At 47.3% G+C, this 19560-nt stretch overlaps 1 protein-coding gene across 1 annotated transcript in view; it reads right to left on the bottom strand.

Moving 5' to 3' along the window:
- Nucleotides 1–491: 491 nt before the first annotated feature.
- Nucleotides 492–19560, bottom strand: part of LOC119465097 (zinc finger protein 593-like) — a 29013-nt gene continuing 9944 nt past the window's right edge. Inside the window, exon 3 of the mRNA XM_037725900.2 lies at nt 492–637. Coding sequence (XP_037581828.1) covers nt 520–637 — 118 coding nt within the window. The 3' untranslated portion in view covers nt 492–519. The remainder of the gene's footprint in view (nt 638–19560) is intronic.

Here is a 19560-nt window from a genome sequence, read left to right as displayed (position 1 = left end):
CTTTATGCTTTGTTTCTTCAGCTAGCTATTTTCTCTCGTACTGTGCGCTAGTTATTGTTAATTTCCTTTATTGTATTGATGTCACTTTCTCTTTTTTTCTCTTTTTTTTCCAGTGAGCCTAAATTATGCTTAGTTTTATATAAATCTACTGCTGTTTCTTGTTTTCAACTTTCTCGAATGTAACCCACTCCCCTCTGTAATGCCCTCGGGCCCTGAGGGTACTAAAATAAATAAATAAATAAATAAATAAATATACTTCCTACTCAAATTGAGAACAGCACGTTTGATTACATTGCTATAAATCATGATCTTTTCATTTCCATCAACATCTCGTGACACATTCTAGGCGGTTGTCAGTCCCTTTAAGGATCATACTGAAATAACGCTGATCTTGAGCAAGCTTGCATGTGCAGCCAGGACCATATTAAAAGCAGTTCATGCAACAGATGAGCAGGCACAGCCCATGATGATACATACAAGAAACAACAATCTACCAGCATTGCTTTTAATGTACAAACGCTACTCTTTTGGGGGCTGCGATTCCACTTTGCGCCTCTTGGGAGGAATGTAATTTCCCATGCCAGCTGCAGCTTCTGCTTCAGCCTGGCTGTATGGCTCCTCTTCCAGGGCCTTCAGTCTGCACACAGGAGAAGCAACAGTACATAGGCTTTGAGTTCCAAACAGTATTGCACTGCATGGGTGTGAGAAATCTGGGGATCGACTTGTCCTAAAGTGTAGATAATAGGTCATACTGCTATGACATGATCAGATGTACAAAATGTTGCATAACAGCACCCTGCACATGTACATGATTTTTACGGCAAGGTTTCTGGCTCATCTGCACTCAAGTTCTACACAGCGATGGCTGGTGCATGCAGTTTAATACCACATTTGGGTGCATTACATGCTTATTTTGTCTGAGGCTATGACAGGAAACAATGTTGGTGCATCTTTCACAGTAATGGCAAAACAAAGCACGTGCCATGTTTTGTTCTGCAAATTACAGACAATTTCACTGCAGCAAAATCACCATTTTGGTTTGGTTGCAAACAAACACACAAGACAAACAAGATTAAAAAAATAGACAGTTTTAGAATTGGGGACCCAAGACTCTGGGCCCCCAAGCTGCGTTGCGTTAGTTGCTTTTGGGTTTAGAGGAGCAGCAGAGTTTGAGAATTGGGTCAAATGCAGACAGCGTGGGGTCGAGTGCTCGTGACACCGCAGTGGGGAAAATAAAAAGGTGCTTGAAAGAAGAAAAGCTTTTCTTGCAAGTGAAAACAAACAGAATGCATTTTGAGCAAAAAGAGCGAACAATAAAATGTCGTAAATGTAATCGCTTTGTTAGTACTACGAATTAAGTCAACTATTTTAAGTCAAGCAAAGCCAATCGCAGCCAAGTGCTCTTAAATGGTGTTTTTTTGTGATTCACTTCAAAACGGCAAGTTCACCAGTGTAAAATGGCAAAAATCAGTCGAAGGACAGCAAGTTTGCTCTGCGATCATCTGCTGTATGCTGATTTGAGTTGGGCTGACATCGAAGATCTATTTCTACTGTTGCCAGAAGCGATTTACCGACGACATGGCCGGCGGCAGTATACGTCTTGCAAAGGTTGCATATTGACCGCAGTGAAAATAGTTTCTTCGTACCCTCTGCAAGATTTGTTGCAACTTGTGGCCACAGCTTAACGTCCTGAAAAGGGTTCGCTGTGAGCACTTCACGTCATTTTCTGCTGCGAGCACGGGTACGTAGCTCTCGGAGCAGTCATGCGTACCGCCTGAGAGATAATGGCTTTGGATGGCTGCGGCTCGTACGGCTCTCCTGGCTATCTCGTGATTTCTCGTCACCCGCGAGGTTGACCCAAGACAGCTTGGGGGCCCACGCTAGTTTTTGATTTCTGGGTCTTGGGCTAACGCGAATGCAAGAACCCAAGCCAGAACCCCAGCACCGATGTGTCAGTCTGGCGTTAGGGATTTCAAAATAAGTTTTCATATTCGAGCCGCTGTGGCTCAGTGAAAGTTCTCGAGACTTGCTAAACGTCGTCTTTTAGAATAGAATGTGGTCCATCTTTGCCAATGGACCTTTGCTATGGCAAGCTGCACCACGTTGATTGAGATCACCACAGCTGACCCTCTGCTGAAGTAGTACGTCTTCAAATACAAAATATTGTCTGCAACAACCAGCAAACTTTTGTGTATAAATAAAGAAAATGCTAAATAAAGAAAAGCAACCACAAAGCTGCCAACACCACACGACTAGATTAGCTTGACTTTTGCAGTGCACTAGCCTAGCATTGCCAACCGTCCCAAATTAAGCAGGACAGTCACGATCTTTTAATTAATGTCCCACGTCCTGACTTGCCCCAGTCGGGATGGCCAAATGTCCCAACTTTTGGTTTTATTGCACTTCTGGATGACAACAAATACACCAGATTTCCTTTTTAAAATACCTAGCAGTTCGTTCGCACATCAACCTTTTTTGTGTTCTGTTGCATGGTCGTAAACATAAAGGCGGTTTCACTTTTGTTGTGGCCCTAGTTCTGTTGTATGACCTAACCGTTCACAGTACCTCGATCCGTATTGGTAGCCGTGTTTGTCAGGCAAATACACTGCACCCTTCTAGTTGACATGGAAGGGCTAAAAAAAATGTTCAAACTTCGTTGCACATACAGACTGGCGGCTCCTGGCACTGACACGTCAGTCATCACCATCCGCCCCCGCCCCCCTTTTCTCCCCCTCGTCCCGAATTCATCCACATGAGAGTTGGCAACCCTACACCAACATAGTGGCCAGATGTCCAAAGAAGTCTGCTGAGCCTATCACAATATGAAATTCAAGCATTTTTATGCAAAGTAGCAGGCCAGACCTGCTCCTCTGGCCAACTTCTCTACATTTCCTCTAATTAAATATTATTCCCTCTTTCCCTCAAGGATTTTTAAAAAGCACTTCATATATTTACCCTTTGTGAGGTGCTACATTTTAGTTTAAATTTCGTTCTTAAAAACTGAAGAACAGCACTCAGGATGACATAAAATATGTTTGACACTATTTTTAAGAAATTTGGTAGAGCAGTTTATGAAAAAAAAAAGTTGTACGTATATGTACCACTGACTTTACTACAAGAAATGAAATGCGGTGTACATTTGCACAGCTGTCCACAGGTGGTATAAAACGAAAAGGTAATACCCAAACAGGAACAATATTTACAAAATCAATAGTGCTGTTGTTCACTTGTGGAATCGCTTCAAACATTCAATGCACAGCGGAACTTGGCATTTGCTGCAAAGATGGCTTGTTCGGGCCTGCTTCTGTGCCATGGAGCAGCACCTCCTTCGACTGGACGACGGCTGCGGGTGATCCTTAGATCTTGGCTGAGAAATCTGATGTTGCCAAGCTGTCGCAAAAGTGTGCATAATTAAAGCGTGCGCCGCGCATCACCCAAGGAGTACGTTGGCCCCACGGCGGCTTTTACAGAGGGAGAGAGCGCATACACCACAGCCAGCCGACGCGATCTACGGAGACTAGTAGCTTCAACAAGATGCACGAAGGCTACGGTATCGAGAGAGAGAGAGAGAGCGCACCAAAACACTCTCTCAGACCCAGACACACGGCGAGCAGAGAGAGAGAGGGTACGACAGTCGGAGCGTGCGCCAACGGATCAGTCACCACCTTCCTAGAAGACTTTGGCGACCGCGGTCGAAAGCGCGAGTAATGTCTAGAAGATTCCCAAACTTTTTTTCATGCTATAGGAACCCGATTAGAAAGTTTGAGAAACACTGGCAAAGGCAATAAAAGCGCTGTGCAGGAATCAGTAGGGGGATCAGACCACGCCGGTGAAGAGCAGTGATGTGAAGACACCGTCTGCGGAAGAAGGGGATTCCCTGGCAAGCTAGTCGACGAGTTCTTCGAGCATCTATTTGCCTCGAGCTACGCCGAGATCGCCCGGCTCAAGACCAGCACGGGTGAATACGAATGGGTACTTTGTGTTCTTATTCATTCTGTATTGTATGTGTTGAACTCTTAGTGCTTGTCATCAATTATTTTCCTGTATTTCGTTAACACCCATTTAAATTATAGTGATGTACCTAGCCGAAGCGTACATGTGTGTATGCAAATGCCTTATTTAAAGAATATATTTTGTTGTGTTTTGACAACTCTGGGATCTGACTCGGTCTTAGGACCACAACCGGCATTCGCTGGGGCACCAGAGGGCCCCTTATTAATTGCCCTTGCTTTCGTGGGGTTATTTTCGGAAGCTGATAAGTTGGCTTTGGAATTTGGCCTGGTGTTGGCGCCTCGTTCAGGGGTTGTGTGACACAGGCACTCCTACCATCTGCTGACCAATTGCAGACCCCTTCTTCTTGTTCTTATGTGCAATAATCTCTTGTAGTGCCCTGAAGGTTCGCCCAGTGATTAGTCTGCACCCAAGGGAAAGCCGGAAGAACAAGTACATGGTCCCAAGATACGTGGAAAACTGCACAAAGGCATTTACAAAAGCGGCGTCCAGCAGATAACAGAATATTCTGTGCTACCCTTTTTTAGAGCACTGGTCTGCTCGGTAGGCACTGCACTTTTGACCAAACCTGTCTATGCCACCTGTCCAGGTGTTGTAATCAGATATGACCTTTGACAAGTAACTCCTACTAGAGCCTCACTAGATAGCCTACTGTTCACCTCTACAACTGCTTTCGGATTGTGGAAGTTTGACAAGGCAGAGACACATTTGCTGTCCTTCCACTAGAACTGGACCACCACAAATACTCTCCTTTCACTCTTGATCACTTGCGGCCGGTCTTTTTGGTAGGTGTGGACAGTGCCAGTTGCAAGAATGCCCATCTCTGAAAGCATTTCAAGGAGTCGTGTGGTTGTAAAAAAATTTTACAAAAATAACTGAGAACCCCCTTTGGCATCTTCGGAGGGCAACAAGACGACATGCCCTTCTAGGGTTAGATCAACGGGCTGGTTACCATCCCTTTCCTTCATAAATCCTTTCCTTCATATATTCGGATGTATGGTCTTAACGGGGACTGTCCTTTGAACAGTATCATGTTCTCATCTGCTGCTTGATAAGGTGAAGGGTTGTTGTGTTGCTTGAAATGCTCGTTCAAAGCATTGACATGAGGACGGCCTTTTCCGAGTCGATCATTAACTTCCTGGCCTCTTCACCTTTGAAAGGTCAGTAATGTAAAGACAGTTGAGGATTGCTTCATACCATTAAAAAGTAATCACTTTACCCACATAAAGAATTCGTCGTTACTCCTATATAAGTACATATAATGAATAGAGTTCACACTCATAAAAATAAGCATCCCTAGGAAGGCTTCAAGCTTCTGCTTAGCCAGCCCAACTGATGATTTTGCCTGGCATACCTGTTCGACTCTGTAACAAGAAGGTCAAGCACTTCTTCCTTAAAGTACAAGCACAATGCCTCGTTTGCGGTCAAAGAAGCTTTAGAGCAGAACAGGGGGTCCCATGTTTTTGGTACCTCTACAATACTGTTAGGGAGGCTGCTACACTAGCTTTCCAGCAAAGCGTCGTCATCTTCGTCCAAAAAATCAGTATGGACCAACTTGCGGATCTTTTTCTTTTGCGCAGTTTTTTTTCTCGTGAGTATGAGCGCTTGCGCTTCGAAGCCGCAGTGCTGCAAGAAGGGTCCCCATCGTTAGCCTCTTCCTCATCCACAGGCGTTGGCTCTGGGACGAACTCCTCATCGCTTGTGCTTCACGAGCGCAAAGGAGACTGGCTGGCACCTTCGCGCTCGTGAAGCGGGAGCCAATCACGACAGCCGAAGCGGACAGCCCAGTAGGTGGACTCTCACCCCCCCTGGAGTGACTTGCAAGCGATGTAGCCTTTGTGAAAAAAAAAAAAAAAAAACCCTCCGCTTTGAGAAAAAATGCAAATGCGTGGCCTGTGCGACTTGGCCGGTGTGATAGCCAACCGTTTAGCCTGAACAATGCCAGTCAAAAACAAGCCTAAGAAACGGGTAAAAGAAGACACCAGGAACGTTGAAGCCGCATTTTTAATCAGTTTTAGTTTTGTTTCATGCCACAACAGGCAGGCACCAAACCGTAATCAAGGCATTTGCAAAACCAAATGTGCTGTCCGTGCCACTTGTCAGAATAAAGTCTACCTAAGATTATAGATGGCAGCACTAGTATAAGTGGCACTGATTTGAACAGTTGTTTTGTTATGAGTGTTTGAAAAGCACCCAAGAAGAGGGAAAATATTAATCCTTTGTGGTACAGTGATACAAATATGTACAATGCACTAAAAATAGCATTTCGATACCCATTAAAAGTTTCCTTAACAACTATTACAAACCCAGTCATATGCTTGCTAATCATGAGCTGCTGCACACATCTTGGGCAGTGATCACAGTTGTACTGCAATAATCATCACACCCAATGTGCCTGCCTTGGTCTTGATTTACTGCTCTGCAGAGCCTCTAGAAGGTCTACCACACCAAGCCACTTGTGTGTGATAAGCACACTACCTTTACTGCCAACCACATGTAAACATGAGAGTAGTTCCTCAGCCCAAAAAATGTTTCGCAAATGCCAGCAATAAACAAGGCACACATTTGAGTGAGTTGGGAGCTCAATCTGTGTTTTTCATTCTACCTTTTGCGCAATGGAAGCCTGCAATGGGATTTACAATAAAATCCAGTTCCGGTATAAGGACAAGACAACAAGAAATCGCTAAAAAATTTGAACTATGAAAAAAAAAAGGAGGTTAAAGGGGGAGGGGGAGATACTTTATCTACAGAAACAATGTGCCACAAATTGGCAATTTTAATGTCTAACTCTTCCTTGGCACTGTATGGAACATCACAGTGAAGCTGTTTGCAACTAGGCAAGCGAACCTTACCATGCACTTCTTTGTTTTATAATTATTCCCTATACAAAGCCACCAAAATCATGTCCTTCATATTCCTCATCATTTTATTGCACAAAACGGTGACAGTTATACTACATACCGAATAAACTGAAACAATTAAAAAAAAAAGAAAGTTTGGCACAAGATATAAGCCAATAAGATCAGTGGCGTACCAACTATTTCTCGAGTGCGGAGCCAATTGCAAAAAATTTGACCTCTCTCTCTCTCTATATATATATATTGCGAATTACAATAGGTGAAAGAGCCTGGAAATGCGTCTGTCAGTTATTTTTATATTTAACAGACAAAGACCTATTTATCAATCACACATGGTGAACCATGGTGGTGCCCGAAAAATTATTTGAATTTCCATTTATTTATTGCAACTATATAAAATTTCAAAATGATGCAGGAACAAAAGGCAATGAGTGTCTCACAGAGGTCTCCGATCCCGCCCAGTAGCAGCAGTACAGCGCACATAAAAAATGTACATTTGCTACAAATAATATTAATAATTAAACAAAGAATTGTACTTGGTATTTCAGTCTACAGCCTAAATGCATTGCTAGTTTAGGTAATAGTACTGTCTAGTTTCTACACAACAAAGTACAACCAACATAAATTACTTGCAATATTCAGTAGAAAAAAAAAAGTGACAGCAGATGTGTGCAACAACCTGATTTCTAGCGAAGCTGTTTCTTTCGAACAGTTGCGATAAAACTTTTTTGTAATTATATCGCATATGTTAAAAAGTAGCCTGTATATGACTGTACCATTTGAAACTTTGCCCGCATGCAATCCTTTGGAGCACTTGTTTGGAATTTTTAAACAGCCAGTAATTCATCAATACACGTTACTTCGCCATAACATTTACCATGGTGTCCTCCCTCTCGCCCTCCTTACTCAATTTTCGCTAGATTTGGTATCAGTCGAGTTCATAGTTCTGCCAGAGCAACGGGATAAATTCTTTCTTCGCAAAGCACATTCATAAAGCTCCGGATCGCTTGCATGCGCAATTTACTGCAAATGTCATAATTAGTCCCCTGTCTTTAAAGGCCAAACCCCATATGCGCAAAAATGCACGCGACGGTATGAGCGACGAAACGGGCCGTTCGCGCGACGTGTCGCGTGGTCGAAATCGCGCGATCGCTCGATTTTTAAAATTTGAAATCTGTCGCCCGTAAGTGCTGTGCTCAAGTAGCCAATAGTAAAACACCGGAACGGGATGTACATCAGTGACGTACTGCCGGTTGTCTCCACATGTTTTTCAACTCGCAGCAACGTGCACACAGCGAGGAAATAAAGTAACGTTTATGCACGTGCATATAAAAAAAATCCTGCAGGACAATGATAAAAAATGTTTATGTATTATTGTGCAACAAAACATCTTATTTTACACTGCATACCGCTGACAACGCGCCACATTTGGTATGAGTAGACGCCCTCATGCCAGCAACAATGGAGATCGCTCGCTGAAGCAGTCGCGTGAATGGTGTTTGCCCGTGCAAGCGACAGCTTGCGCAAAGGCGATCTACGTTGCATCGCTTGTCGCTGTCACGTGCATTTTCGCGCATATGGGGTTTGGCCTTAAAGTTTACCTACATATTGTCCATAATGCGCCCTTTATTTTCGCCAAATATAAACAAAATGTCTTGCTTAGTTCACAGAGGACATCGCTGAAACCAAGTCTGAACGTGTTATGACGCCTGAAAATGGGGACAGAAAAATGACAGCTCAATAATTATTTTCAACGCTTCTAGCTGGATCAGGAACGTAAAAATTTTGTTGCACATTCCAATTCGCAAGTTCTCAAGGCTGGACGCATGCCTCCGCTACCTTCCAATGAAATCAAGATTATCATTCGCCCTAAGGGAGCCCTCAACATCGCCAAAATTGGTAGTCCCACCGTGTCTACAGCCGTATTCCAAGCCACACAGCTTAGCCCAGCAGATATCCATTCAACAAGACACCGTGTGCCCCAACACCTAACAAAACATTGTCATTGTCAGTACGCCAAGCCTGCAGAACGCCGATTGGCATATCTGCATAAAATCCATTCAAGTCAATGGGGTCACGCACAATGTTAACGCGTATGAGACAGCCGCCGAAGACACCACAAAGGGAGTCATCCGCGGAATCCCCCTATCCGATACCCCACCGCAAATCAACACCGACATCGTAAATACCCGCAACCCGCTCGCACTAGCCACAAAACGCATTGAAACGACAACCACCGTTGTCATCGCCTTCAGCGGCCCCGACGTGCCATATCTATCTGGTTTGTTACGGAGCCACCTTAATCCAATGCTCATTATACCACAAGCAAATAGAAATTTGCTACCAATGCGGCCGCCTCGAACACCACATAGATGTCTGCGCTTTTCCCAATAACAAGATCTGCCGAGGTTGCGGAGTCCGCAACCCACCTCCCGACCACACATGTAACCCCAAATGCTTGCTGTGCAGCAGCCCTCATCTCACGGCAGACAAATCGTGTACGGCTCGCTACAAGACACCGTATGTTATTCGCAAGCGCATCGGGGAACGCAGAGCAGCAATGCAAGTAACTCTTCCAGAAATTGACTTCCCGCCCGTGAACTGCAAACACCGCTCCAGATCCCGGTCTCCATCATGCTCGAGGCAACATTTTTCCCGGACCTCTTCACGTTCGAGACAACGTCGTTCCCGATCCAGATCTACTTCTACGCCACCCGCTAAGCCTTCTACTAACAAGGTGAGCTTCACAGAAGCCCTTACGGGCACCTCACGAGAGGGTCGCCACACCTTCCCCACCGCCCACTAACACTAATGATAACGCAGAAATAGCTCACCTCAAAAAAGAAAACGCCATTATGCTCGACCTAATTCACAGGCTCTCGCAAAAGGTTCGCGACCTCAAACAATCCAAAACACCCGCTCCTACACGACCCACCGAAGCCCCCTCCTCCTCTAGCCATGACGCCCCATTGACACCGGCCCTCAAAAAGCGAGAGGGAGCTGCAGGCCAAGTGCGCTCAGAGGTTAAGGACAAGCTAGTCTCACTACAAAGCACGATGGAAACACTCCAGAATGCAGTCCAATCCATACAACATGCCCTTATTGCCCTGGCACAGCACGTCACAAACGTTGAAAACCACCTACAAATTCTCCCCATGGCCGCTCCCCCTGCCCGCGAAACCCTGGCACTGCCCATGATGGCATCCCCCAATCCCCATCATGGCCCACCCTAACAACGATACACTTATCTGGCAGTGGAACTGCCGAGGCTATCTCCGCAAACAACCAGTCATCCGTCAACACCTACGTACCTTCAGCCGGCAACCGGACGTCATCATGATTCAAGAAACCCATATCGATTCGGTCACCCTCCCAGGATACCAACCTTTCATCTCGTCAGATGCTTCTCGCCGCCTCTGCACCTTCGTCCGCAAGAGAATCACCGCCATTGAACACAATCTGGATGTCCGAAACATCGAACACCTTCTCGTTGAACTTATACCCACTAGGAAACATAAGGAAAGTCTTTTTCTCCTTAAGGTGTACAGCCATGCCTCTGCCAAAGTTCGAAGCCGCTTTCTCACCCTCTTCAAGAAGGCCCTTAACGTAGCTGGCACCAACCCACTCGTAATCGGTGGAGACTTCAACCTCCCCCACACGGTATGGGGATATGGCTACTCTACGATGGCAGCTCAAAACCTCTGGCAAGACTCCCAGGACCTCGGCCTCACTTTCATTACAGACCCCACGTTCCCTACACGCCTCGGTAACTCCACTTCCCGCGACACGACCCCCGACCTCACATTTACCAAGAATGTCACCAACGCCCAATGGAGCAACACACAACATGATCTTGGTAGTGACCACTTCATCATTGCCATACTTACCGGATTTTCCTGCATATAACCCGCCACCACATATAACCCGCACCCCTAATTACAACAGCTGGGAAAGAAAAAAAAATATCCGTGCGTATAACCCGCGGTAATAACTGCATGCAACAACGCTCAAATCTTTGCAAAAACAATCTATTCACAGATACACGACTCGTCCACGTCATTGTATCATCAGCCAGCGGCTCTGTCCCTCTCCCCCCCCCCCTTTCGGCGATGCTGATAAAGCTGGTTTCACATGACGGACAGACGCCATCGCCGACAAATCAGTCACGTGACATCTGATGCAAATTGGATCACTTCGCAGGCGCAGCTAGCATTCACGCATCAGAGGATGACAGTGCGGCCGGAGCAGCACTTGCATGGGCAACGGCGATTTGGCTATCAGCCGTATCGCGACGCGCTTCGCGTGAACCGAGGGAGCGCCGCAGGAACGGGTGACGTACGAGTTGGCCGGCGGCGTGTGCATTATTCGCTATACGCAAAATGCCGACCTGTAAAAAGGAGGGGAATGGACGACCATGATGGAGGGGAGAAGGGATCTTCAACACGCAGTGGTGGGTAAAGGGTAGGATTCCCTAGGAGATAACTAAACTAAATGGCGGAGAACTTTGCCTCGAGGTGTGGCTACACGGCAGCGTGCGCTGCGCTGCCGTGAAGCCACACCTCCAAGTAAAATTCGCGTATAACCCGCACCCCAACTTTACCGCCAACTTTTTAAAATTTCTGGTGCGGGTTATACATGCGAAATACGGTATCCCTCGGATAGCTGCAGTCACCGCCAAACCCCGAGAGTTCACCTGGGTTGACTGGGATGCATTTCGCAAGCATCGATCTGCCTCACCCGCACGTGGAACGCATACCGGACATTGATGCATGGACCCGAAATCTCCAATCTGATACCAAGGCAGCCACGCACACCGTTACCACCGATGCCCCCGTCGAGCGCATGGACAGCAGACTAGGTCATCTCCTCGCAGCTAAAACATCCATCCTATTTCGCTGAAAAGGGCAGCGTAGGCGCCTCCGCACTAAAATAGCCCTCCTCAACAAGAAAATCGAAGCCCATTGCCTCACCCTCAGCCGTCAACAGTTGACTGAACTGTGCAATACTGCTGACGGAAAGATCCACTGTCCCTCTTCTAGGAAGCTTCTCAAACACCTCCTCGATAGTCAAGCCACCCGCTCTACCCAACAACATCGCCTCACTAAACTTCTCTATACAGAAACGAAGAAATAGGGCTGCACCCAAGTCTTAGACCACCTTACTAACAAGTATCTCCCCGTGGGCCCAGTGCAGTCTCACGGCTCCTACACCGAGGCCCCCAACCCCCCACTGGACGAAGACTTTAGGGTCGCTGAGATCCAAGCCACCCTACACAAATTAATTAAACAGCCGCTGTGCTCCTGGCCTCGATGGGGTCACTAACAAAGCCCTCCGTAACCTGGATGACGCTTCCGTCACCCACCTTACAGATTATATCAATGACTGCTGGCATAAGGGTGCAATTCCCCCAGCCTGGAAAACAGCAAAGGTCATCCTTATTCCCAAACCTAGCAAACCCTCTAGCCATGATCACTTTGGCCCCATCTCCCTAACCTCATGTGTGGGAAAGGTTATGGAGCATGCCTTCCTCGCCCAAATTAACACCCATCTGGAAGACACTGCAGCGTATCCTCACTCAGCCATTGGCTTCCGGGCTCACCTGTCGACCCAAGACGCCATGCTACAACTTAAGCACCATATACTTGAAGGTAGAACCCGCACTACTAAAGCAATACTCGGCCTCGACCTCGAAAAGGCCTTTGACAGCATAGCCCATTCCACCATTCTCGACCGCACCTCACGCCTTAACCTCGGTGCGCGCACTTATAATTGCGTCAGAGACTTTCTCTCTAATCACATGGCCTTCCTCTCGATTGGGGACCTCCGCTCCGACGCCCGGACTTTGGGCAGTGCTGGGAACCCCCCAGGGCTCCGTTATCTCCCCAATGCTTTTTTAATCTCGTCATGATCGATCTTGCCAAGGAGTTGCAGCAAGTAGACGGTGTCAACCACACCCTCTACGCTGACATCACCATATGGGCCCATCAAGGCAGTGACGGCCAAATAGAAATGGCACTACAATCTGCCATTGGAACAGTCGAGACCTATCTCCAAGGCACGGGGCTTCGCTGCTCTCCTGCGAAGTCCGAACTCCTCCTCTACAGGCCTACTCTCCATGGCCACCGTCCGAAACATTCCACCGCTAAACGCCAATACGAAGACATCGCACTTCAGCTCACGGATGGCAGCCCCATCCCCCTCGTCACCAATATCCGCGTGCTCGGCATGCTTATAGAGGTGAACGGAGCGCATGGCATGGCCCTCGCAAAAATCCAGGTCAATGCATTCAACACCATGAGACTTTTGAAACGGATCTCCAACCGCCGTGGGGGTATGAAAGAGGAGAATCTCCTCCGATTAATCTAGTAATTCGTAATTTGCCACATTGCTGTGTTTCTAAACTGGTACAAGGCTGAACAAAAGAAACTCAACATCCTCCTACGCGATATCTATAAACAAGCCCTCAGCCTCCCCGGTTACACCAGCACTGACCTTCTCCTTCAACTAGGCGTCCATAACACACTGGACGAGCTCATCGAGGCCCAACGCCGCTCTTAGCTGGAGAGACTCACACTCACAGCGACGGGCCGCCACATCCTCACCTCGCTCGCGATCACCTACCACCATCAACACGGCCATAAACACCAGATCCCCTCCACCATACGAGCCTGGATTCACGTCAACCCTATCCCCAGAAACATGCACCCCGAATACAACCACGCATGCCGCACAGCACGTGCCACGGCTCTCACCAAAGCCCTTGCTCGCAACGACGGTGTGAGTTTCCTTGCCGCCGAATATCCCCACGGTACCCGCTTTGCAGCCGTCACCACCCGTGAAGGCTCTCTCTATCATGCTATCAGCCAAGTAACCCCACATGCTGAGGAAACTGAAGAAGTGGCCATTGCACTAGCCACACTAGACCCAACATGCCATACCATCGTCTCTGATTCCCGCTCCGCTGTTATCAACTACATCAACGGCCATATCTCCCACCAAGCCTTGCGCATCTGGCAACAAGCACCTTGCTCAAACGACTATCAGGTTACACTCGTCTGGTCCCCAGCTCATGTAGGCAGCGTCCACCCGCACCTCCCCACCCTCAATGAGGTTACCCACTCCCTAGCGTGAGGGCTCAAAACCGCGCGGGAGACAGGGAGGCTGCCCCCACCAGTAGGGATCGCTTGACACGCTACAATGATGTAGTGAAATCTTTCTACTTAGAGCGTAGGACTTTCCCCGGCCCGTACAGCAAGCTATCCCGAGCGCAGGCTACAACTTTCTGCCTGCTACAAACCAACACTTACCCCTCGTTACACCGTTACAACAAGATCTACCCAGACATTTACCCCAATCCCACGTGCCATATCTGCAAGACACAGCCACCCACACTTCCACACATGCTTTGGGACTGTACACAACAATACCCCGACACTAACCCCACGACCCTCTCGTCGAGATGGCATGCTGCCCTGCGTAGCTCCAACCTCGACGACCAACTCTGGGCGACCCAGCAAGCCTGTGAGGCGGCGAAGAGGCAACACCTCGACGTCCCCACGTGGGAGGCCTAGGCCCAGCCACCCCCTCTTGCTGGTTTTAATAAAGTTTATTCAGTCAGTCATTCCAATTACCATGCCCCCCCTACACTTTCCACAAAATACAAACGTGTTGTAACCTACAGCTATGTCGAGACACTGGGAAGCATAGCTGATAGCTGCCATATCACATGCTTTAACACTTGAATAAGAATTTTTTACAAAGGCTGTGTATGATCCAGCCACATTTAACTTCGCATAGAGAGCTTCCAAAGCATAATACCAATTTTTGCAAAATTTGGTCTTGGTGGCTTATATATTTTACCACTGCAGCAGGCTCAATTCTTCCCCGCTCGTTAGATAACATTCTACAGTGCTTGCATATGTAATTTATTGTGAAAGCCCCAATTACCCATCTACTTTTAACTTCACCTACACATCACTTAACTTGTCTTTACAGTCATCAAACAAAACGACGGTGCCCCCTTTAGTTCAGCGAGGACGCCAGGCGAACCTAGAATATCATGCATGAAAAAGTAAAAATAAATAAAATATGAGGATTCAATAATTATTTGGTAACGCTTCTAAATAAGGCAGAAACATTTAAATTTGCACTTAAAATCTGCCTATTCCTTCAAAGTATAGAATATCTGAAACGCAGAGTTCTCTTAGGACATTGGGAAACCTAGCAGCAGCGTCATACTTTAAAAAAATTGGTCACATTTTTTTAAAACCTGTATTTGATCAACACGTATTCACCATCGCACAGAAACTTGGCGTATTGTTCCCCTTATATTTGCAAAATTTGACCTCAGTTGTAGCTGTAATTATGCCAGCGCAACCGTCTAAGTTTTACACTGCTCGTAAAACAGACTAATAACACAATGGACTAGTTGCATAAGTATTCTACTGGAAAATGTGCATTTAACGCACCCATTTCAAACATTGCCTACAGATTGCCCATACCATGCCTTGTTCAGCTCACAGAGGACACCGGAGAGACAAACTACGAATCTCGCATGGTGCACGAAAACACAGGGAAAAACGAGGGTTTAGTAATTATCTGCAACACTTGCATTAAAAGCAGGACAGTTAATGTTTCGCAACACATTGCACTTAAAATTATCTCTATTTTCACAGAATTTCAACCGTCTCTCGTGCTGTTGCTTTAGGGGTCTGGGAAACATTTCGATTAGCGGCAGTATGACTCCCTGGAATACTCCAAATGAATAACTTTCTAAAAAGACTGTAATGAACCTACACAGAATGACCATTTATCACTCATCACTCAGAACATTTCGTACTACGAATAAATAAAGACACCATGCCCCGTATAGTTTACCAAAGATACTGGGGAAAACAACTAAATGTCGTGTATAACGCATAAAAATTTGGAAAAAGAGAATATTCAGTAACTGTTTTGGGAGCACATAAGCAACCTACACAGTGCAAAATTTTCGATACATGCCACCAAAAAGTGGCCCTCATTTTTTCAAAATATAAAACATCTGCTGTTCCTGGCTCCTGCTGCGATACAATGGTGTAGCTCTTATTTAGAAACAGCCTAAAAATGAAATCGACAAGGTCAGAAGTGACACGAGCCTTTAGAAAAATATTCAAGTCAGTGTTCTATTGGTATTAAAATGGCTCTGCACGTTCGACTAAGGTCAATTTCATGAACATATCTACAATAAGTTGTGATTAGTCAATGAAACTCGACAGTTATACCTGTAAGAGGTTTGATTAGACTTTTTGATGGTGATAAGATACTGAGACTGCAACGCTACGTAGGCTGTCTCCGGACAGATTAAATAGTTCCAGCATTTGAAAATCCAACGATTTCGTATTGACACGTCAATTCAGTACATTTACGTGTGTTGTGCAGTTGTTGTTTGCTTGCGCTTTATTTTGCGCGCCGCGAAGGATTCGGGCGGGAGAGAAGAAGACGACGAAGAAGACGTTCTGCTCGATCGGAGCTGTTCTGCTGTGTGACCGGTTGTTGCTTGTGCTGTTATTACCGTGACAAATTGGTGGACGTGCTGGGTATCATCCTATGCCCTAATTTGACCTCCCGACGCTTCAAGTCCCTACCAGCATTCCCGCGATTCCGGAGGAAAACCGGCCCCTTCGCCACAGCCGCTGCTTGCAAGGACTACCTCCTGAATACGGCCCATTGAGCCCAGTAAGAATGTCAACCACAGGGGCAAGTACGAGTCAGACGCAAGAGAGCGACTCAGTCCAATCCACTTCTACCCCGAGTGTCGTCTATCCAGCGCACGCTCCGAAGTCATTTCATGGTGACGTGTTCGAGGACGTGGAGGATTGGCTTGAGCACTTCGATCGAGTCGCTGCAGTCAATGAATGGGACGACTCTAAGAAACTGCGCTATGTTTACTTTGCCCTTGAAGACTACACTCGCACATGGTTCGAGAATCATGAGGGCTCCATCACTAGCTGGCAAGATTTCCGACGACAGCTTCGCGAGACATACAGCAGCCCCGAAAGGAAAGAAAAGGCCGAACAGGCTCTGCAGAGTCGGTTTCAGAAGCCAAATGAAAGCGTGGCCATGTTTGTCGAGGACATGTCCCGCTTGTTCCGACGTGCTGATCCAGGTATGGCCGAGACAAAGAAAGCTCGCCTCTTAATGCGAGGGGTGAAAGAACAACTCTTCGCTGGGCTCATGCGCAACCCTCCAGCTATCGTCGCCGAGCTCATAACTGAAGCGACGACAATGGAGCGAGCGCTGCAGCAACGATCCCAACAGTACGATCGCCAAAGCACCGTCGCCGCCGTGTCATGTTTCACCTGCGGACATGATTTAGCAGCACTCCGAGAGCTTGTGCGAAGCGTTGTGCGCGAAGAGCTTGAGGAAGTTCGCAAAACTGCTTGTCAGCCGACTGTTACTGCGCTTGGTGACATCATTCGTGACGAAATCAGGACCGTGACCCAACCATTGGCACCAACGCGAGCGGAAGCTCCAGTCCTGACATACGTCGAAGCTTTACAGGGCCCTCAACCATCTACGGTACGACGTTTGCCTTCCCCTGTTTCAGCTCTGCCGCCACGTCAATTTCCCGCTACAAATGTAAACTCGTATGAGTACGTAGGCCCGCGAGATATCACACGGAAATCAAACGTGTGGCGCACCTCAGATAATCGGCCACTTTGCTACCACTGCGGCGAAGCAGCCATCTGTATCGTCAGTGCCCTTATCGGAGGATGGGCCTTCAGGGATTTCACCCTAACACACGTCGACCAAGTAATGGTGAGCGCCCACGCGAGATTGAGCAGTTCCTGGCCTCTCAACAGCCATGTTCTCCTGCACAAAGATGCCAATCACGTTCACCATCTCCTCGGCGCATCATCTCGCCTAGCCGTTACTCTACGTTTTCTGATGTTCGCAACAGGTCCCCAAGTCCACGCCCGCGCCAGGAAAACTGAGGACAGTGACCTCCGGGGGTGGGGCCGCTGCTGATCGTCCTGACAAACACTCTCCGACACAAAAAGTTCACGACGACGATTTATCCGCCACGCCATGTTCTGATAACGACGCAGTACTTTCCGCCGATAGTACAGTAACCGTCGACAATTACCAGGTCACCGCCCTCGTTGATACCGGTGCCGACTACTCCGTTATGAGTGGTGAATTGGTGGCTACTCTCCGAAAGGTGACCACACCATGGAATGGTCCCCAACTCCGTACTGTGGGTGGTCATCTCGTGACGCCGGTTGGAAGGTGCACTGCCCGAGTGCATATCTGCGGCTCTGCCTTCATTGGATCCTTCGTCATACTACGGGAATGCTCCAGGCAGCTCATCTTAGGAATGGACTTTCTTAGAGAATATGGGGCCATTATAAATCTTCGAGAGCTGTTGGTAACATTTTCTCGTAACGCAATCTCGCACGAATGCAAATTGCACAAGATAGCTTTGCGTGTCTCTGATGATTCCGTGACCATACCACCTCGTTCCAGTGTACTGGTTGCCGTAGTGAGCGACAAAGACCGAAATGCCCTTGGAGTTGTTGAAACCAATGTGTCCATCCTCTTCTCTCGTCAAGTATGCGTTGCCCGTGGCCTCCTCGAACTGACCAAACAACCTGCTGAAATCCTAATCACGAACTTCAGTCGCGAATACCAGCACCTCACGAGGCACGCTGTTGTCGCTTACTTCGAAGAAATCGGCGACGCGAGAACGAGCCTATCACTAGCAGAACTTTCCTCCGTCCAACACGATGAGAAGCAGTTTACAATTCAACTCGATGTGAATTCTAAACTATTGGCTCAACAACACGATAGTCTTCGCTCTCTTTTGCTTTCCTTTAGCGACTGTTTTGCCACGACGTCAAAAATCAAGCAGACACCCGTTGCGAAGCACAGCATTATAACCGAACCCGCCGAAAGACCCATCCGACAGCATGCCTACCGTGTGTCTCGAAGAGAACAAGACGCCATTTGTGAACAAGTCAAGCAAATGCTTGCTGACGACATCATTCAGCCATCTACAAATCCATGGGCGTCACCAGTGGTGCTAGTTAAAAAGAAAGACGGCACACTGCGTTTCCCTGCGTTGATTATCGCAAACTGAACAACGTTACAAAGAAAGACGTCTATCCGCTACCTCGCATCAACGACTCGCTAGACCGACTTCGACACTCCAGATATTTTTCATCCATGGATCTGCGTAGTGGTTATTGGCAAATAGAGGTCGATGACCGTGACCGGGAAAAGACCGCATTTATTACTCCTGACGGACTCTTTGAATTCAAGGTTCTTCTTTTTGGTCTGTGCTCTGCTCCTGCGACTTTTCAAAGAATGATGGACACTGTTTTATCCGGTCTTAAGTGGCAAACGTGTCTTGTTTATTTGGACGTCGTCGTCGTTTTTTCGGAGACTTTCGAGCAGCATCTTCAGCGTCTTCGTGCAGTGCTTGATGCGCTCCGAACTGCAGGCCTGTCACTCAAGCCCGAAAAATGCCACTTCGGTTACGAGGAGCTGTAATTCCTTGGTCATGCCATAAGCTGCGATGGAATTCGCCCGGATTCTGAAAAAACGCGAGCTGTTGCAGCCTTCCCAGCGCCTACGAACAAACGCGAGGTTCGCCATTTTTTGGGACTTTGCACGTATTACCGTCGCTTCGTACCAAATTTTTCGAAAA

The sequence above is a fragment of the Dermacentor silvarum genome, chromosome 9, assembly GCF_013339745.2.
Source record: "Dermacentor silvarum isolate Dsil-2018 chromosome 9, BIME_Dsil_1.4, whole genome shotgun sequence".
NCBI classification, from domain to species: domain Eukaryota; kingdom Metazoa; phylum Arthropoda; class Arachnida; order Ixodida; family Ixodidae; genus Dermacentor; species Dermacentor silvarum.
The sequence above is the reverse complement of the archived record's forward strand: the minus strand, read 5'-3'. Positions and strand labels throughout refer to the sequence as shown.